Consider the following 22,134-nt stretch of genomic DNA (forward strand, 5'->3'; position numbering starts at 1 on the left):
TTTTTTTAAGTATTTACACATACATGTAAATCACAAATATACACCTATATAATTCAAAAATTGGAATCAGTGGAACAGGATTTCACATAACAGTAAATATAACTAGCTGATACCTAAGAACAAATCGTAACTTCTGAGTGCACACTTATTATAACAAATTATTAAAAAAACATATTCTATTGTGAAAATCCAGCCAGTCCTAGTGAAGACCTTCTCGGTTCTGCATGCATCAGTAGTGGTAAGAAGGAGTTCATCACATGTTGGTGTAGATTGTCTGGGACTCTAGGTACGCTGCTGCGACATCGTAACACAGGGCAACGTCAGCCTTGAAGAAGAAAATGTGAAAAAAACAACATATGTTGTTTGTAGAACTGGTATGTCGTCAACACACATAAGAACAGTTATGACATGAATAGCTACGTTTGGTTATCATGCTTATAAACCATTTACGCATCTTGAACATCAACTATGTACATCAATTTGTAATAAGGACAGAAACATGTCAGTTATGGACTATACCAGATTGTATACACTGTATTAACATCGACACTACCTGTGTGATGTCCTTGTCCAGACAGTGGGCCATAGTCCTCATGTTGTTGTAGATCTCAGCTCGTTTGTCATGCTTCAAACCTTGGACAATATTATTTAGGATGCACAACATGACGCTCGCCTGTCTGTGGTCTCTGTAACACATTTCGTAATGGTAATGGTGAGGGTACTTCATTTCATGTCAAGTACTACAACAGTATGTGGATAAGAATAACCAATAAGATTTTCCCAACCTTCACTGACGTTGGGAATAGAATAAACACATCAACATTTCCATTGTGTATACTGTATGTTGTTTATCAACAGAAAAATGCATATGTAATGAAAATATGTTTCTCCACCAGCTTCAACAAACTCGGAGTAACCTTCAGAAATATGTATACTCATTTTTAACCTTTCCTAAAAGAGACGTATATGAATTGTTGTCACCTCACCAAATGGACGGCAGTATGACTCATCAAATGAATATAGTCATTAGCGAGCAGACAGGGGAACTGGTGGACGTCGCAGTGTGATAAAATATACTTAAGACAAGAAGATAATGTTCTTACGGTTCTACTGATTGATCCATTAAATGATTATTTATGCTTGATTGCCCTTGGCATAAGGAGTGGCAATGCAAATAAAGGAGTGTTTGTTTCCAACACTTCACTTACTGGTACACGATAGTAACTGGATGTGTTGCACTGTCGTCTCTTGAGTGAACGGCGATTTGATCCAGGAGGTTTAGTACAGTTTCTGATGATTCTTGTGGCGACTTTTTCAAAATGTACACGTGCATCAGTGAAGATGTAGAATGCTGTTGACATATGAAATGCTACTTAAACGTTTTGTCTATATAAACAATAGTCTCTTGGAGCTAAGATATTCTGGTGCAAATGGGGCTTTTTGTTAGATGTGATTATTAAGCACGAGTATCCATCCTGATCTACCCAAATCGTGTTATTTAGCCTCGTTTTAAAATTGCGTTGACTATTGTGATCAACATATTTATGTGGTATGAAGAAAAAAAGTTGCTCAAGTCTGAGACCCTTTGAATGAGTGCGTGATAATGGATTTGCTCCACTTTTAGCAATATTCCACCATATTACTCCAGAAATGGGCTTCACACATACCCAGTGCAGATTCAAACCTAGATTTTGGCATGCTGAGCGAACACTTTGATCACTAAACTCTCTCCATTTGACAGCATAAATGGTCCATAATGATCATTTAACAATGAGGCTAAACTGATTGAAAAAATGTTTTTTTCTGGTTCATTTATATGTAGAACCTGCTCTTTCTGTATTGCCATACAAGTCCCAATTAATATTAGGTGGCAGTGAGGGCAGCGCAAAAGGTGTGAGCTGTGTCTGGACCAGGAGGAACATAGATCATGTGACAAACATATAGCTCAACCGGTGTGTCAGAGACCATCTTCTAGTGTGCATTAATGCAGGAATGTTACAGGTTGATATAAGATTGAAAGGAATAAGTGTTAAAATGATGGTAGTGCCACTATGCAAATATGAATGGAAAATAACATTCCGTAATCATAAAAAAAAATTCTACCAAACACAGAGTCCATTGTATCACTCCGTCTATATCACAAGCTTGTGTTAATGTATCACTGATAGTGATGTACCAGGTGTTCGAGAAAATGAGTGTATCCTGCCCCACCCGTGGAATCCGTCACAAACACATGTAAAGCGAAATGATCGTTCATGTGATAAATCAGGGAAACATATGGTACAAGTCAAAAAAAGGAATTGCATCAGACAAACGTCTTGTCACTGATCTGTCAGATTTGAAATGTCCTTCACATGTCGAACATAAAACATTTTTGGTCACTGTATCTCTAGACATAGATCTAAACAGGAAAAAAGATAAGGCGTGTTTACTGCTCTCAAGGGGTGTTAACTGGTCTCTTATATTTCTAGTTCAGATGGGTTAATCAGTGGAGGGAATTGGCCCTTTGATCGTTATTGCCTATGTCTTTGCCTATATGTCTTATCCTTAAATTTCACATAGACGTTATCAATAAGAAAATTCTGTATCAAATCATATATGCCTATTTGTACGGAGTGTTATGGAACTTTGGAATCCAGTTTAAAAAAGGAATGGACAGGTAACAGAGTCAAATAATATCTCGATAGTACTAAACCGTGGTTTGGGCAGATTTCTTTGTCAGTTAACATTGTAATTCCAGTGATCCATTCATATTATTTCACAACTGTTGCCTTTTACACCCAATGGAATGAACACGTCTCGTCGGCTGGCCAAGACTGGTTATTCTCTGATGTTGATATTTTATTCATATGTTCCATTATTTGACACTTCTAATGAGTTCTTTATCAAACAATGGATGTAGCGTTGCTTATATATAATGGTTATAATATACGAGGCAATTTAGTAATGATCTACCTCTATCTGCCTGTGAATCTTCCTTAGCACGATGTCAGGGTTGATGGTGTTCTCGGTGGAACATCTGACATTGACGGGACTCAGATCCAGACTGTCACCCTCGGATGGCACAAAACTGGACAGACGCTGCAAACAAATGACTTCTATGCATGTCTTGGTCCTTTTCGCAATAATATGTCTGCTAATTATATTTTTAAGGCTTTGTTTATATGTATAATATGTTTTGTTTATAAGTGAGGTTATTTCATGTGATATGATTCCCGACAATCGCATGCCTTGGTTCCATTTCACATCGCTTACGAAACAAAACAACATTGAGATAGAAACAACAGGATAGATCACCATCGTACAATCAAGGTTTCACTGAAGCTTCCATATTTATTCCATAATTAACATTTAGGTTGCCTTTGGTGATGAGCTATTGTAAATGCATGGAAGTTAAATAACCAGTATTACACACCCCAGCCTTGCACGTAGGTGCAGGTTATGACCATTTGCCACCTGGTGCGAATCGACCTGTGAGGTGCGTAGTAGAATAGGTCTTCATCAACCCATGCTTGCCGTAAAAGGCGACTAACGGGATCGGGTGGCCAGGCTCCCTGCTTGGTTATTGCATGTCTGCGTGTTCCAATTGCGTAGATTGATGCTCATAATGTTAATCTCTGGATTGTCTGGTCCAGACTTGATTATTTACAGACCGCCATCATATAGCTGGAATGGATAATTGCTGAGTGCGGCGTTAAACAACAAACAAACAACTAACCAACCTGGTGCGAGTGTGGCAGGACAATGAGAGTAGAAGACTCCTGCTCCTCTGTGAGTTTCCAGAACAGAGACGCTGTGGTGACGGATGGAGCCTCCGTCAACAGGTAGCCATTCATCGACAGATGCGACTGGTGGATAAAGTACAAAGTATAGCCTACTGTTTTACATGTAAACTTTAAGAGAGTCTATGCAGAAAGACCCTGACGTTGTCTCCATGTTGGTAGCTGCTAGCATTGATCATATCAAGTTCGCAAATACACAATGTGGATGCTGGGTGCCTAGATTCTAACCAGATAAGACTGCCAATAGAAACGAACCAAGGGATACTTGGGTGATCTTTACGATTACGACGAAGTTCACAGATTATGTAAAAGCGCTTCAATCCAAGGACAATATCGCACATACTATCGAAATGTATAACAAATAGTCCGTGACTCGCTAGACATGAGAGGATAACAGACTCTTGTCCCATGTATTATATGTGGCCGATTAATGAAAAGCAGCTGCACAAATAAAGATGCGGTTATAACAACATAGATGGAGCCATTACCGGTGTCATCACAGCCAGTATGTCTGAACGTCCATTGATCCATACACGGCCCTTTACACAGGTTCCTGAAATGATGAGTCAGCAGGTCTGTGAATGTTGTTATACAAAGAGGAAACTGAATAAACTTTTGGATAATTTGTTTTGTGAATACAACTCTTTAAAAGATCATATCATAACATGTGCTTTCTTACCTGCTTTGGGCTGTGTTTTTCTTTGGCTGTTTAGAATCTAAAAATAATTTAAGACAGATTCATATAAATATGCATATAGATAGGTACTGATTTAATATTCTTGGGCGCAAAATGATTAATTTTCATTATGACAGAACTATCGATTACCTGTAGAAATTTTGGTATTGTCATACGTCCCATTGAGAACACCTTTTTCACATTTCTAATTCCACTGAATTCCTCCACATCCATTGCTGTGTTTCCAAACTCCAGAGCTTCATACAAAGAAATGTAGACACACTTGTACTGTTCCTGGAGGAATGGGATATTGCCATGATATATGGAACCAAGAAAGAAATGGTTGACCAAGAAGTATGTGTTACTTTAGTATTATGATAATACAACAGAGAGACTTTGAGACAAGTTTAAGAAAGTTGACATGCAACACCCAGTGTCGGCTGTTTATATGGATTAGCTGAATGTGCCCTCCACCAAAATTACAAATATCCTTATTCTTACCAAATCAAGGTATTCTTAAGGATGTACTGATATAGAATTTAAGTTGCTTTTTTCATAAAGCGGTGTTTCACATAAACTAACATGGACTGAATCTCTTTGTTCTGAGTCCTTACCATGCATCTTCATGACAATAGCCTCATCTGATCCATAAGAAGTTGATTACTGGTAGTCACCATAGAACTCACACACCATATCATCATTGTCATTGCAATAATCAATATTTGATATGATAACACACAAACATCACTCCTTCGTGTTATATATTATTACAGTGTCTCACCTTGGTCTGTATCATGCCCTTCCTCTGGTCTCTCATCCTCGAGACACAACCAAACACATCCACCTTCTGATCAGTCAGAGCCTGGTCCAACAGGTAGTCCACAGCGATGTACGTCCCTGTCCGGCCGACCCCAGCACTACAGTAAGTGACATAAACTTACATCTAATCGACATACATTTGTCATTTTTAAAGATGTTTTCATCGATGACATAATAAATTATTTGCATCTTTGAATTACTTCATACGATTGGTGAAATTGATTTCAAACAAGCATGTTCTGAAGAAGTTGGAATAAGTTAAAAATCTTGCATTGCAAAAGGTGTTTGGTCTACAGTTATGAATAACAACTGTTATATTTGAAAATAACAGTACTTGAGTCTGATAGCATGCGCAATGTGCCGACGACTTTGCAAATATAGAGGCAAACAATTATTTCTTTCATATCTAGTATGTCATGAGTTAACTTGCAACTAAGTTGGTGCTTTATTGCTATATGCAAATAAAATACACATTTATGTACTAGATAAATTTGTAATTATTTCTAAATCATATTTCAAGACAAACAGGTCAGCCAGAAGAGAAGCATACCCATTCATTGTAGAGAAACATGGTGCCTGTCTGAATGACTGGCCCCATATACACACAACAACATCAAGGGGAGCAGGTATAATATGACAGTGTACACAACGCTGATAGGAGTATTTATATCGTCCTCGGACTCATATTTAAATTATAATCTCTAATATTCTTAAACATTGTTATGGATCTGCAACTGGAATATATAATGTTCACTAGTCATAATGCCCTGTAAGTAATGTGACAAGGACGCGTAATATGCCCTGAAGACACAGACAAATATGATCAATGTTTATGTTCCCAAGCTACTGAGACAACATTAGCCATTTTGATTGTTTGTGCTTAAATCATGTTATTTACCACAAGTTCACGTACTCAATTTCAAATTCAAATTGATATATTTGGAACGTCAAAGGGCATATACATTGCAGTCCATATTAATGTTGAATCAAGTTCCCTCACCTGCAGTGTACCAGTAGATGGTCGTCCTGGGTGTTGTATGACGTCCTGACCAGCCACAGAAACTCAGTGAAGGCCGTCTCCTCAGGAGTTCCATGGTCCGGCCACGTTGTGAAGTGGAAATGGTGGAAACATCGTGTTGTGTTTGTCTGAAGTTTTGCCAAACAAAGTAATTTGTGTCGTTAGAGCAGACTACAAAATTGTTGACAGATGTTAATCGCAACTGCGATTTTCAGTTATCTTGATACAGAAACTTCAAATATACATAAACCAATGACTTTTCACCTTTTCGCGAACACTTGGTATCATCCCCATGGAAAAGCCATTCATAAACACATGCTCATGACACGTACGGTGGTCTCCACTTTTTTCCACAGATTTTGTTTCGGTGGATAATCGAAACGTATATTCTCTGACGTTGATGTTTTATGTTTATGATTATGGAAACGTTGTTGTCGTGTTTTCTAGTAACATGCTTCCTGGTGCATTTTCAACATTGAAAAATGTAATGACAATGAGTCGTTCTCAGTACCTGTCCATAAAAGGAACTCAACAGAAACCTTCACTTGGTTAGTGTTTGACCATACCATGCAGTATATCATATCTGTGTGATTAGGCCTTTACCTCTTTCTGTGTGACGTGTAGTTCCCTGACGACCCAGTGTGCCCGCTTGCTGATGTTTGTCACAGCTACAGTGAAGCTATGTGTACGTATGTCCGATGTATCTGACCAGTACGCCTGGCACTTCACCTGATATGATGCAAAGAATCAGATCAGGATATAGTCATTACATGAAGATGCTTTCCAGATAGAAACTGCATCCATAAATTAAACTCATTATAAAACGGACACTCATGTTTGAAGTGGAATACGTTTGCCTTTCATACCGACAACTTGAATAGACTTGAAAATCGAAAAAAGCTTCCCAAACACACTCACTGATGTTTTGTACAAGGTTGCAGGAACCGTATATATGTGCTGCTCCAGCAAAACGATTTGAATTTGGATTTCATACGCGACACAGAGCTACGGGCTGTTCCAAAATGCTTTCCATATGTATTTATGCTATTTGCATAAGAAGGTGCACCTGTCATTGTCTCTAAGTCTTTTAGCTGTCTCAATAATTCAGTCGGGGTCACAACTTGCAACAAATTCTATCGTAAGTTAATGTCATTTAGTTTCAAAAGTTTATGACAAATAATACGTATTTGTTGAAATGTATCCCCAAGATTGATGTCGCTAAAAATTTCCATCATGACATTATTGTGGTGTTTTTATACAATTTTGAATTTGAGAATGGGAATCGACTTCGTAATGATAATCATTCAGATGTTTGTATCGGAACTTACCTTCCCCATTTCCATGAGATTTGTTAAAATGACGATTCTTGTACAGTTATATTCCCAAATCATCCTCCAGAAGTCATTCAGTGTCATCTTGTTGGGGGCTGCACGTAATATAAGATCTATTGATATTGATAAGAACAATAAAGAACTGGGGCCCTCATTGTTTATCTTCCTCCATACAGTGTTTTATTGTACGATAAACAACATCCACTCGTCGTTTATTTCTTTATTAATCGAGATTCTCTTTTCAAGCTTTTGTCACAAATGGAATATTTGTACCTGTCACGAGTTTTAGCGACCATGTAAAGTGTATAAATATTTAAATTTTATTATTTTTCAGCAACATTATGCAATGCCTATGAATCCTAATAAGAAGCTTATGAATATGAAACATGCACACTCCAACATCCCATCCAAAAAACTTATAGAGACCGCTAACTTGTTTAGCAAATGAAAATCAACACTAATGTTAATTTTTGTCGGATATATTCGCCTCTCATTCCCCGTTTGTCATATGTACTTATCATACAACGATGAAACAACCTATGATACTTTGAAATTACTGCCGACATTGAATGTTCACAGAACGTGCTTGTTTGGAATATCATAACAAGGAGCTATCAGACATGTTTACTTTAACAAGCAAATTCAAGAAAATGTCATGATCGTGGATGCTTATAACACGAATTCCATCGCTGTAAATAAGGCAGCATGTCATATGAAAGCGTGGGATTCAAATGTTGAGATAGGAAGGTCAGCCAAGCGATCTGACCGAATTTCATACATGATAAACCATATTATGCGGTTGGTATTACAACTTCAACTATATTACGTTTGCAAGGGGAAAATAGAATCTCCTCATACCTGCTCTTTTATTTCATCTATAACTACACAAAGTACAGCTGATCAATCTTTGTCATTGGTTTCAAAGGTCTGATTGATTCACTATGTTCTGTCATTTCTTTAGTTCATCAGACACCAAGCGATTATGATTTAAATTGTATTAACATCTATCCAGACATCAAATCAATTGTTGATGAAAAATGTATGTAACTGGTTACACATTTTGGTATCTATGCAAATGCATGGTGTGAACAAATTTGTTCAATTAAATAAGCCTACATTGTTTTGTATTTATGTTTTATTACGTTTGTAAGAACTAAGGAACAAAAGTAGTACCAGAAAGGTTAAAGTTTACATAGCAGCCAAACAATTTCCAAGAAAGTGTTAAAACAGATAGTAATGTTACCTGTTTATGTGGAACTACGTGGGTAATGACCTGATGTATAGTTTGCGGAACATATAGCACTATGTAACCATGATAATGCAAACTGTCTATCCTATTAAAGTCTAAATACTATTTCCCATGCAACTTAAGAGTAACAGAGTATTGTTCATTACTTTATTTGTAGTGTACCAGCTACGTGAGAAAATGTATTCCTCGGCGATATTCATGTCTGTCAAATTAAACCATATAAAGCCTAATGATACAGACATGAGCTGTTTCAAACGTTTTGAGTTTTCACATTTAAATCTTATTAATCTAAGTAGTAAATATAAACATTAATGTTGCTTGAAAACTGTTTATCAAAAGTATTCACTATGTATATGAAAAAACAATATAATCAATGGAAATATTAATATCCGTACCTTGGGCTGCTATATACGCCTTGGGTCGAGAGTAGCCCTACAGTAAAAGCATAAAATAAAGGTGAATGTGTGGTATGATCATAAAATAGTTTCATAAATTTAGAGTGATAGTGTTAACGCAAATCGTGTTTTTAAGAAGTGATGAAAAGTTCTTATCGTATGGTCACATTATCCTACTGACATCGATGTAGCTGGCATTGATGTAGTCGGAACCAGGCTGGTCTGGGACCTCCTTCAATACGACCCGAGTGGCATCATCTGCACGTAGAAGATACACAACCTATTCTGTATAGTATACAGGTTCAGGTGAGGAATGGGGATGTCAACGAAATCGTACTTGAAGGTCTGTCTTAATCGATACGACCCCCTCCGTGGTCTAGTGGTAGAGCGTCCGCCCGGAGAGCGGAAGGTCCGGGGCCTCGTCGTAAACCAAAAGACGTTAAAAGATGGTACTTGTTGTTAACCCGTCTGACGCTCGGCATAAAGGGGCTAAAAAAGGATTGGTCGGCTCGGAGTCAGTATACTGTGCCTGAGTGGGGCATTCATGTTAAAATGCGGCGTGGTATCTCAGTGAGCTAGCACTATAAATCGGCATTAGCCCGGACTAGTACAAGCAGCCACACACACACGTGCATGCACGTCGCTATATAAGTGCAATAATCTTGGACGCGACGTTCATTCCAATTTCACTTCACCTTCACCTTAATCGAAACATATGTGCTTTTATTTTGCGTTGGGGAAAACTTTGACGATACCCCAACTACATGTATCTAAGGGAATATATAAGTAAACATTTCATTTGAATATTGCTAAAAGATGACTATAAAGGTATTACGTCATTTAACGCTGCATTGTATTCATCTTAAGCCAATTTTTCAGTTGAAAATAACGAAATGGTAATGTCAAAATTAAATTTAGCTGCATGTACATCGATGATCTGATATCGTTCAATAATTGTAAAGTAGCCACCTGAGCTAAACAAAAATGAGAATAGTGAAACCGCCTCAACAGTTTCACATTTAGAGCTATGCATAAAGATTCAGAGTGAAAAAACAACTCTATACATGACTATGACAATAGGGATGACTTCAACTTTTCAGTAATCAACTTTCCCCTTGTTTTGAGCAATACTCCTTTGGCTTCAGTATGTGCTGTCTTCATTAAGCAACTTTTGAGGCACAATCAAGCAGTTCTTTCTGTGAATAGTTCAAAGAGTGCCATATACCTCGGGCTCAAAAGCTGTTTCATCAGGTTAACACTATTCAAACAAAAGTAGATCTTTTAGCATATTTTTGGCTGGCACGTGAAACACATTTTCCCAAATTGAAGCATCAGTAAGAAATATCGCCTTGCATATTCCCTATCTTGACTTGTACTCAATGCTTCCGTGTTGTTGTTTTTTTCAAGCAAACAATCGCTTTGCATTTGCTTGTATTTGTCATGGGTGCCACCAGTGGAACAGGATGAGCTCAACTTTGCGTGAACACCTGGTACAATCACTTCTTGATAGTAATTACTTAACACGTGCTCATAATACGCCCGTAAAGTCGGAATCCTTCAATAATTGATGCAACTAACTTGGTGACTTGGCTCATTACATGTCCAAACTGGACTGGGTTGTCTATACTCGATTGTTCATACACGGCCGTCAAAAAGGTGGAATATTGCCAAATGTGGCATCAAACAACAAGCACACACACGCACACAGACAGACAGACAGACACACATACATTCACACTTTTTTTCAGAGCGCACATAAAATATGGACAACATGAAAAAACCCGTATACTCACAAGGATAATAACTAATATATTTGTTTTTTCCCTTGTTTTCTGGTTGCTGGGAATGCTCGTAAGATTTGGTGAAGGCAGAGGGTAATTTCTGGCATAACATAAATGTTACATTATTATATCTACCGTTAAAACTTAAAAACATGAGACAAAGAATGAATATCAGTCGTACATTTCTCATCTTATCTAAGTATTTATTTAGAATCGTGTTTCAGTCAGGCTTTGCACAGGATCTTTACACAGTAGTGATCTATGTACAAATGATTGTTTATTGAGAATCAGCAATAGGCAGTTATACAAGGAATAGATGTATTATTTGACATTCCAGCTGACCTGATACTCGGCCTGGAATCCCCCGACGGGCACCTGCAGCTCCTTGATCCGCTCCCCCAACTGATCTACAGACACCACCGTCACTGCAGGAGCAGTCGCTACGTTGTAGTACGTGGCACTGGGGTCCTCCTCCACATCGCCCCCGTCCTCCCCAAGGACAGCTACAGGGTTGTCTACTCCCGTCTCGTGTGTGTCCTCTGCTGCATACATAAGAGACTTAAGTGTTTGTGAGGTAATATGAGTATACATGAATATTCAAAATTACCCCTTGTTTTGATATGAGGATGTTAGTAGGTGCATATATTAACTGATTACTTGTAACTTGTAGTTATATGTGATATCTTCCCAAACTAACCTGTCTGCATTTGGACCAAACTGGGGCGATTTTCAGACTTCTTATTATCACATCTTCGTCGCCTGCACAAACGGTTTATATAATACACTCTTTTTAAACATTATGTCTTTTCTGTTACGATACGACATGGTTGTGGCGATGATCAACTTATTATGGCAACATTCAAATGTAGCTCTCCATGTGCAGATTGCAGGATTTGTTGAAGCTTCGACAACAATAATCTTGAACAAACAATTAAATATATTTTTCGTCTTAATGCTTTGCCATGTGCTTAACAATGTTAGTTTGGAGTGTAAATATACATGAAGTCTACATCACCTGACGATGGCCACACCCACAATTACAATGGCTGCGGCAACCATGACGGCAGCTAGAGATCCTGCTATGACTCCAGCATCCGTCGGGGGTGCTTCAACAAGCTCTGCAGCAGATCATTTGTCAAACAATATTACCATAACAATGTCTCCATGTGATGGTAGGTCATTCGATTTACCTTTGACTACGTCATGCCTGTATGACTGTATGATTAGGTGTGGTGTTTCAAGGTCTATCACTTGAATAAATTGATAGGTGTCGATTACTGAGATGAACATAAACAAAACTCGATTAACATTATGTACAAAAGGCACAATCAGTACAATCACAGAAAAGCATATCACATAATATATCCGTGCATAAAGGTAATTATCGCCGAAATCGCATTAAAACCCTCCCTACATAAACAAATAAATAAATAAAAAACACAAAAACAAAAGCAACACAAAAACACACACACACAAAAAAGAAGCAGTTGTTCTAATGCTCCAAAGCTTCATGAACGGAATATGACAACATGGATCCCAACAGAAAACGTGCATCAACGTTTATGAATATCCATTAAATATAAAGATGACATCTATGAGATATTAGGAGATGACACCAATCTTGCTCCCATCCCTGCTGATCTGTTTCTTTATGCTTATGTTTAATTTGTAATTTCAGTTCGGCAAAATCACAACAAGGAAAATGACGCTGTATGATGTTTGCCAAAGTGTACGTAGTTCTTTTATTAACCCTGTTATACATAATAAACATGTATGTCGTTTCATTTGTTTAGATTAAATATGAAATTGCAACCGATATTGGTGCATATGTTTGTGTTATAATTGTATTAACAGTATTCCAGTTATATCACGGCGTGCCAGCCTATGTGGGAGGAAAGCCCGAAGTGATGCAGGTCTTAGGCGTTTACCACTTCGGTGAAACACCTGAGCGCGGGTATGGTGCTGACAAGATTCGAACCCACAATCGTCGCTCTAGGGACGCAACTCTGCACGGGGAATTGTGGCGCCCGAGTCCCTTTTGCGTTTGAGCACACATGCATACATACATTTCGGATACTTTTCAGCGCAATCGACAGCTGCTGCCTTTTTGTTTGACGTGAGGTAAGCAGTGAAGACAAGGAAACCGCATCAAGTGATATTTTAAACGTGTAAACACATTATGTAATAATATGATTGTAAACCTGATTCCCCTCTTACTTTCTGTACAGGCGCGGTTAGTCCATCCGTCACTGCATCCAGCCAGACAGGTACCGTTGTCATGGTGACAGGCGCTGAGGTCAAGACAATGACCACAAACTCCAGTACAGTTGACACCAAATGTACCAAAACTGCACACTGAAATAAACAAAAGAGTCCAAAGGCGAGTTTCAAAATAGCACTGAACGTTTTACATAGGGTATTCCAGATAAAATCGTTCTTTTTTGGGGTCATTTTCACAATTCTTTTATAGCGTTTCTTACTAGCTATAGTTCATGTCCATCCATCACTGCAGTCTATATTGATCATTATGCGCAAAACCGAGCAACAGCAACATGCTCATACCAGTCGTTGGATGGGATGTTTTGGGGGTGATTTGTAAGCCATGTCGAACATGTGTGGTATTTATATCGTTGTTGTGGATTACCTTGATTGCAATCTTCTCCCTCCCACCCTGACTGACATCCTGACTCACACCGGCCTGTATCCTGGGGACAGGTGACATTACCTCCCTCACACATCCGGGTACTGCAGTTACCCACACATCCACTGCCATACTCCACTTCGTGGATACAGGCTGTGGATAGGAACGTAAAGAATCGTATTATATACATTGTTATTGCTGAAATAACATAGCTGTATGTTACAATAAATAAACAAATAGAACTCGTAGATGTGACAGGCAACAAACCTTCTGTGCAGTCAGTGCCTTTCCATCCGGGGATGCAACCTCTGTCACACTCCCCGGTCACGTGATCACAGTTGTCTTGTGAGGTTTCGTTGCACTTCCTGTCAGAGCACAGTTTGGAACAGCCGTCGCCATATGAATGTAAGCATTCTAGGAATACACGCAGAAATACGTTGAAGTGTAAACAGACACACTTACATGTTGCAACTTGTGCACATGATTGCTCCTTTAAGTTTGCATAAATAAAAATGTGTATGCAGTTAATAGTATACATGTATCTTACTCTGAGTACAATCTGTTCCATCCCATCCTGCCATACAGCCTCCAACACACTCCCCTGTCACGTGGTCACAGCTAGAGTTGTCGCCCTTGCAGTTCCTATTTGGGCAATTGTGACTACAGTTTGCTCCATAGCGGCCAAATGCACATACTGAAAGATAAACTAATGTGATTTATATTGTAGTGAGTCGTATAACAGCTGACTCGATCCCAGTTTGAAAATAAAAGCCATTATGAAACTTATAACGTAGAATGGACTGAGAGATCATACTTTATTTTGCAACGGCCAACCAGCACGAACCTGTATCACACGTTTCTGTTGTCCAACCAGGTCGACAGACTCCGCCAGGACAGACTCCGCTCACGTAGTCGCACACCTCGCTGTCACAGTTGCAGTAGTTGTCACAGTCAGCGCCGAAAGTACCATTGCTACACACTGTTAATAAATGAAGTTATTTCTAGTACAAAACAGACGAACGAAGTAATATGCTCAACACACTTTAATGTCTCGTTAATACGAATATGCTATTTCGAATCAATATCAGACATACTGAAATGTTATAGCCATGGCTGACGGAAAACGAACATAACATATCTGACGTATAAGCGTAAGGGTATGTGACTTGTACCTTCCAACGCAATGCGCGTTTAATGTCCCTACCATCTTCTACTGTCCTGGGTTGGCGTTTTGTTTCCAACAAAGTTGTTTGGGGTCTGGTTTGTAACGCTGCACTTTGACACAGAATACATTGATCCGTTCCATCCATAACACTGATGGCAGAATTGTGTCTGGACACTGGATACTTAATCATCTACTGCAGCAAAACGTTTGTAACCAAAAACGAGATAATCCTAACAATGTCGTTTTGTTTGGAGGAAAATTTCTCTTTTTTCATAAGGATGTAAAGTAATTTTATTTTACTAGAATCCCGGGTTGTTGTTTAACGCCGCATTATGTCCAGCTATATGATGACGGCGGTCTGTAAAAAATCGAATGTGGACCAGACAACCCAGTGATTAAAATAATGAGCATCAGTCCACGCGATTGGGATACGATGACATACATCTACCGAGTCAGGGAGCCTGACCGCCCGGTCCTGCCATCGCCTCTTTCCACAAGCACAGTCGCCTCTTATGACAAGCATGGGTTGCTGAAGACCTGTTCTATCCAAGATCGTCACGAGTGCAATCACGTAGTAGGTCTTCACAACATTTGGACATCTTTAGTTGTTTTGTTGTTGGTGAGTACACGGGGAAACTAAGAACGCCATGCCATTGTGTTGCGATTACACCTCCATAATGTTAGCCCCAATACACTCAGTGCCCGCCCAAAGCGCTACCATAACTATCACGGTCAATAGATCACCGTGCACTCGTTTTTCGTTCTTATCTCGCTGAGAAGTATACAACCCAAGCTTCATTTTCAGATATAAGAAGTTAACAGCCACAATACTGCCTCGTCTTACCGGGTACCACTTATAGTGGTGGGTGGTGAGTGAACACAGGCATATTTTGAACGAATTCAATTGCCTAAGGAGCAACCACGTGTTCAGCATATGCGGTGGTGTGGGGCAGGACCAAAGCTCATGAGACGCTCAGGAGTCAAGCTGCAGAACGCGGTTGCCTACCCAAATAGACTGAGACCGACGTTGCTGAAGTGTACCTGATTTGTGACCGGTCTTCAAGACCACGTGCTGTCATGTGTACGCTTTGATGCAGTCAGGAGTTGGGTCTAAGCATACAGAACTTGGCTATCTTCATACCAATATTACTTTATTCAATAATTTCGGTTGTTGTGTTTGACATATTTTATCTCCACGCTTCCAAACCCATCCAATAAACTGTATGTTAATAGTTTCTTCAAATCAATTTTACTTCAGGGGGAAACATAGAGCAGCACAGCTTCCATCCCATGCATATGTGAGATCCAGCCCTGCTTTGATATCGACAATTTCACTGAAAATATTATGTTTATGCTGGAAGAATATAAATGTGTTATTAGTTTTCAGATGTAAACGTAGAAAATTATTCATCACCTTACAGTCACAGTAAAAACATTGAGTTTATAAATAATAGAAGTCAACAAAAAAGATATTGCTTGTACCGTCCAGCTCCACTTCACAGAAATCCATTATAGGCACATCTATGAATGCTGGTTCGTTGTTGACAGTGGTGGTGTACAGGACCAGATAACGCCCTTCACCAGGACACGAGACTCTCAAAACATCAGGTATGTCTGTCCCGTCTCTGTTCCCTGTCACGTTATAGCAGTTGACTCCATCTGTTGGGGAGGCTTCAGTATCAGCTATATAGAACTGGATACCGTTCCGACGTACTGTATCTGGTCAACGTAAGTAGTTCAACATTATCGCTGTATACTGTACATGTATAAATATCATAGAAGAACGTTGAAGTGTCAAAATGCTGCGCCTGTTGAGATAAACTGAGGAAGAATCTGACGTTTTGGCAGATTTGGTCGATGTTTGTTGATATGAAGGTATATGCTGATTTATCAAATCTCCATAAGTGTCTGACAAATATAAACAACATGTTCTTATTCAAAACAGCTGAATCATCAACAAAACTTGGCTCTATATAACCATACCCTGACAGTGGCTACAAAATAGTTAACAATTGGTCAGAATGCGTGCGGTCATGTGCCACATAGACAACGACAATATTGCAAGTGATTTATCAACTTAAAGTGGACATGGATAAAATGTGGTCACATAGTTTTCTTTGGACTCACTATCTCTTCTGAAGTATAATGTGACGTGATGAATTCTGCTTTCCTCCCCAAGATCCACTCTCCACCATGCAACTGTCATGGAATTGCCCCAGGCTGAATGAAAGCACTTGTGATAGTCCTCTGCACTGTTGTCTCCATTTACAGCATTGCCTGCCCCTCTATAGACTGAGCTGGCTGATGCGTGTTTGCGGAGTGCTATATTGCCTGTGAAAAATTACATTACATGCATTAATTCTTTTATCCGAATCGTTTGATGGCAACGGTATACCAATCACTACCAACCTAGATCTGCCTTTTTGATACATATACCTGCTGTGTTCTAAGTACAAAAATGAAGTCATAGAGCATATCTAACTCACATCGCAACCTGTGCAATTAACAATCAATTAGCCCAGGTAGAAGTCGGAAACTAACTCCCCAACCTCTACATACTAATAGATCCAAGTGCCGATTTACCAAAATGAGGAATGGTAACATAGGATTATTCTGAAGAAATATATCAACTGTTGCTATAAGTACATGACAAAGATTCCACATTGAAACTCTTAACTTAATAGTATTTGTTATATGTTTTCTGTTAATACCTTAATTAATATCTACTTGTAGAATAATCCAAGAAACTATGTCACGAGTGATATTAATGTTTCAATTTCCGTGCTCAAGTGGGTTATTCTACTTATGACCCATCATCTTATTAAAGATACATATCAGCTGCTTTCATCCGTCCGCGTGTGCAAAAATGTGTCCACTCACCCCAACCGCATTACTCAGTCAACATGATGTGAGGTGTTACGCGTGAAAAGTATAGTTCTGTTAAAAACTTTTAAATTTCACATTATATATTCCTGTCTGATTTACACTGTGATAAAGCAAGCCGAGTTCAAACAAAGTTCAAAAGGCTTCTCAATCAACGCTTGTTTTGACATTGCAAGTTTTTGTCATTGACAGTGTAAAAACCTGGACTTCACAAAAAGAAAGAGGAATCAAAGAAACCTGTCGTTTGTTTCGTGTGTCATTCGCAAGAAAATACCAAAAGATATATCAACAAACAGGGAAAGTGCAGAATAAATGTTTGTTTGAGTAAACTAAGGAGAAGTAGGTGAACTTTGAGGTGACGTGAAATGCGGTTGAACGTTGCGGACAAAATTATTGCACTCACAAAGTGACGCGCATGCACGTGTGTGTCTGCCTGTACTCGTCCGAGCTAATGCCGATTTATAGTGCTGGCCCACTGAGATGCCATGCCGCAGTTTAACATGAACACCCCAGTCAGACACAGTATACTGACTCTGAGCCGACAAGTCAGGGTAACAAGTACCATATCTTAAGGGGCCAGGGATCGAACCCAGGACATTCCACGCTCCAGGCGGACGTTCCACTACTAGACAACGGAGGCGGTCAGGTAAACTTTGAAAAGTACGATTGCTGTCACAGTGCCAGAATAATGACCTGACTTGACCCAGATATGAGACAGCCGGAACCAAGAATAACAGCAAAACCAAGGTAACACTTTCGGACAAGTTTTATAGGCTACCAAGAATCAGAATCGGTTAGCGTTCGACTCTTTTAGACCGGTAAATGACTGTCGACAGCGGAGTGGCTGGAGTCGTTAGAAGAAATGGTGGAATTGTAAATACCTTCATATATGGGCCCCGAGAACAGGCTATGCACTGTGTACCAGGGATGGACATCGAGTGTGATTTGAGACAAGTATGACTGATAGGACACTATGCAGAATCACGGGGAACATGTGCATCTGGGTTTTTGGAGGACTTGTCAGACACGCTTGTGGAGTTGACATACTAGATGCCAGGATTTTGCTGATATTTTGATGTTGTGATTCCTTTGTGGTTGAATACCACAGGATGTTCTCATGGTCCAAAACTTGCATAATCTAATGCACTGGGACATCTTTGTTGGATAACGTTTGGATCATTCTGTTTCGAGTGCAATGGCTCGTCAACCGTTTAACCTGTAGAAAATCCAGCCGTGGTGATCATGAGGGAGCCGAACTTGTTTCTGCCAACACATTGTCGTTCATACAAAGTGTTTCCACATTGTGCCCCGAACTGTGTGTTTGGTGCCAGATATATACTCTTCAAAAAAAGAAACTTGACACTGACTTTCAAAATGTAATATAATGCGATTGTTTCAAAATAGGACACAGAAACCAAAATTGAAACACTGTTTGAAAATCAATGTACACAATGTTCAAAACTTTAGTCGTGTCACCTGGACAGACACATGTACACGATACAGTTAATGTCACAGGGGTACAGAAAATGTCAGTATCGGTTGTGCCCACCACGTGCATCAATCACCGCTTGACATCGGCGACCCATAGATGCAATCAAGTTGTCAATAAGACGCTGTTGGATGTGCTGCCATTAATGCTGAAGTGCATCAAGAAGCTCTGGAAGTGTTTGGGGCGGTGGATTCATTCTGCGTCGATCCAACTCGTCCAACAGATGCTCAATTGGGGACAAATCTGGTGACCGGGCTGGCCAAGGTAATGTCTGGATGTTGTTGTGATGTAAGAAGTCCTGACACGTGCAATATGCGGTCCAGCATTGTCCTGCTGGAACTGTCCGCCATGAACGGTGACGTGAGGAATGACGTACGGCTGTAGGATCAAGTCTCTGTAACACACACCTGTCAATGCACCTGCCACATGCACGAGAGGCGTCCTACCACCGTGATGAATTCCGGCCCATACCATGACACTCCCGCCGCCAAATGGGACAACCTGCTGCACACAGTTGGGGGCGTAACGTTCACCCCCACGTCTGTAAACACGCGCGCCCATTAGCACGTGTGAGTAGGAAACGGGACACGTCGGTAAACAGGACATTTCTCCACCTTGCACGTGCCCATCTAACCCTCTGTTGGCACCAAAGCAGACGGTCCGGCAGATGACGTGGGGTCAATGCATGACGTCGAACAAAAGTTCCAGCCTCCCTCAGTCTGTTGCGTACCGTTTGATCTGATATTCTGCGTACCCCAGAGATCTGTGTGGTTGTTGACGTGGCTGTGGTAGTGCGGTCTCGGAGGTGTCGCAGCCGGGTGTATCGGTCTTGTGCTTGGGTTGTCAGCCTTGGTCTTCCTGCCCTTGGTCTGACGTCAACTCTGTTGGTGTTGTTGTATCGGGTCCACAGTGCGGAGATTGTCTGCCTGGCCACTTCTTGCTGAGTTGCTCCAGCTTGTAATCTCCCAATGGCGTTGTTCCGTTGAGCTGCATTCAGTCTTGGCATTTACTGCCATTATAAGGACTGTATGAACAGCCGTTGATGTGGATTTTTATACCCATTCAGCATAAGGGGGGGGGGGGGGGGGGGGCTGCATGCCTAAATGCAGGATCCTGTGCTGCACGTTTTTTACAGGCGGTTGCGTATGGATGAAGATGAAATATTGATCCCCAAACGCTACGTTTATATGCGTTGCATGTGTTTTTGCGAATTATAGACACATCATCTTTCTGTTTGACTTATTTGGTTCTAATTTAATGTAATTATTTTAGATAGATGTAAAACCACTTTTTGGCAAATATGTCAAATTTCCTTTTTAGCAAGTGTATATTACGTGCGAACGTCCCATAGAACTTATAAACGGTCACCGTAAATGGGATTGATCACCCTACCTTGTTTCTGACTGACGTTCCAAATGATGTCAAGATACCTTATTATGCGTTTCAGTCCAAAGCAGAATTATTGTTCCATCACAATGTGCACACATCTACGGAGTTTATTCAGTTCAATATCAAATACGGTATCAGCTCGCTGGAGTAAGTTTCCTTTCCTTGATATTTGTTTTGATTCCATCACCTCCATGAGTTCAGCAGCTATCACGCGAGCAGATGTTGGTAATCAGGTCGCTTAAGGTAAGGCTCCATGTTACCCTTGATCATGATCCACTTTGAAGCTGACAGTTTGTATTCTGAACTGTCTGAACTCCGTGCCAACATCACAATTTTCATACGTTTCTTCTGCCTTTCCTGTGTCATTTGAGTGTTCGTGTATAAACTTGAGAACTGAATTCATGTCAAGTTTAGTCTTTGTCATTGGGATTTTGTTTTCATGGCAGTCAAGAACTTATCGATATCACTCACAAGGCAATCCTGTCTGTACGGTCCATTGTTTGGATTCGGGGGTCGAAAAAGTCGTTAAACAGAAAGTCCGCTAGTACAGACGATGTAAAACCCGGACTTGATTGCTTTGATCTTGGCATACAAGTAATACTCGCAAAAAGATCGTGGAACGTCAATCTGGCCATATTCAGTTTCAACAACAAAGACATTAAATGTGTTCAGAGGTACAATTATACGAGTACCTCTTCCTGTCAGGTCATCGTCCACTTTAACGAGGTAATTAGCTTTGACGGGTGTCAAATGGTCAGCCTTGTTTGTTTGCAAACAACGAAGACGTAGTTTTGATTTTGGTAATTATGTATATTGTAAACTAAAATCATGTGAATGCTTTGTTGATTATAATGTTAAATCATGTGGTTGATATGAAACTGTGTTTCTTCAACTTTCTTGTCTTCAAAATATCGACTATGTGAGAATCTCGCAGGTAAAACTTGTGAATGAATGTTGTTGATTTGTGAATGTAAATGTGAATGTTGTGAATGAACATGTGTCGTCCAGTGGCAATTCAGCTTTGTGAATCACACTATGCAAATATCAAAATGATATTACACTGCATATTTTAACCAATATTGGTAATAAATCTACTTATTAATCAATGCCTGTGAGTTTTGGCTTATGGAAATTATTGAAAAGTGACATAATTTATTTAATTTCTTGTGCACAAAACAAAAGAACCAAAGGTTGTTTTTAATGTATTCTTGAATTTTGAATGGTATAGATGTAAGCAATGGCACGCCTGTTCGCTGTTGCATATCATGATTGTCGAGCATTAAATACGTTACCTTTATGACATGTCAGTCCTGACCAACCTGGGTCACAATCTTCAGGTCTACAGCCAATGGTAGCATCACATTTGTCCAAAGGACAGTGACACTGGTAACCACAGTCGTAGCCATATGTGCCATCAGGGCAGACACCTGCAACATAATATAAGTGTAAGATATATCCAATAGTGCTGGTTGATGTGTGTGCAGTGAGGACAGCTGATCAACACTGAACACATAAT

General features: G+C 39.8%; 1 protein-coding gene across 1 annotated transcript in view; it reads right to left on the minus strand.

Moving 5' to 3' along the window:
• Positions 1-253: 253 nt before the first annotated feature.
• Positions 254-22,134, minus strand: part of LOC139478830 (receptor-type tyrosine-protein phosphatase kappa-like) — a 201,296-nt gene continuing 179,415 nt past the window's right edge. Inside the window, exons 6-27 of the mRNA XM_071261492.1 lie at positions 14,240-14,386; positions 13,960-14,106; positions 13,696-13,845; positions 13,269-13,406; positions 12,067-12,169; positions 11,749-11,810; positions 11,394-11,590; positions 11,064-11,151; positions 9,452-9,528; positions 9,271-9,307; positions 7,624-7,721; positions 6,899-7,024; positions 6,278-6,423; positions 5,240-5,375; positions 4,609-4,752; positions 4,462-4,498; positions 4,271-4,335; positions 3,723-3,848; positions 2,956-3,081; positions 1,209-1,351; positions 554-686; positions 254-325 (exon numbers count right to left, since the gene is read on the minus strand). Coding sequence (XP_071117593.1) covers positions 254-325; positions 554-686; positions 1,209-1,351; positions 2,956-3,081; positions 3,723-3,848; positions 4,271-4,335; positions 4,462-4,498; positions 4,609-4,752; positions 5,240-5,375; positions 6,278-6,423; positions 6,899-7,024; positions 7,624-7,721; positions 9,271-9,307; positions 9,452-9,528; positions 11,064-11,151; positions 11,394-11,590; positions 11,749-11,810; positions 12,067-12,169; positions 13,269-13,406; positions 13,696-13,845; positions 13,960-14,106; positions 14,240-14,386 — 2,498 coding nt within the window. The remainder of the gene's footprint in view (positions 326-553; positions 687-1,208; positions 1,352-2,955; positions 3,082-3,722; positions 3,849-4,270; positions 4,336-4,461; positions 4,499-4,608; positions 4,753-5,239; positions 5,376-6,277; positions 6,424-6,898; positions 7,025-7,623; positions 7,722-9,270; positions 9,308-9,451; positions 9,529-11,063; positions 11,152-11,393; positions 11,591-11,748; positions 11,811-12,066; positions 12,170-13,268; positions 13,407-13,695; positions 13,846-13,959; positions 14,107-14,239; positions 14,387-22,134) is intronic.

The sequence above is a fragment of the Haliotis cracherodii genome, unplaced genomic scaffold (assembly GCF_022045235.1).
Source record: "Haliotis cracherodii isolate W230 unplaced genomic scaffold, xgHalCrac1.p SCAF_4, whole genome shotgun sequence".
Lineage (NCBI taxonomy): Eukaryota > Metazoa > Mollusca > Gastropoda > Lepetellida > Haliotidae > Haliotis > Haliotis cracherodii.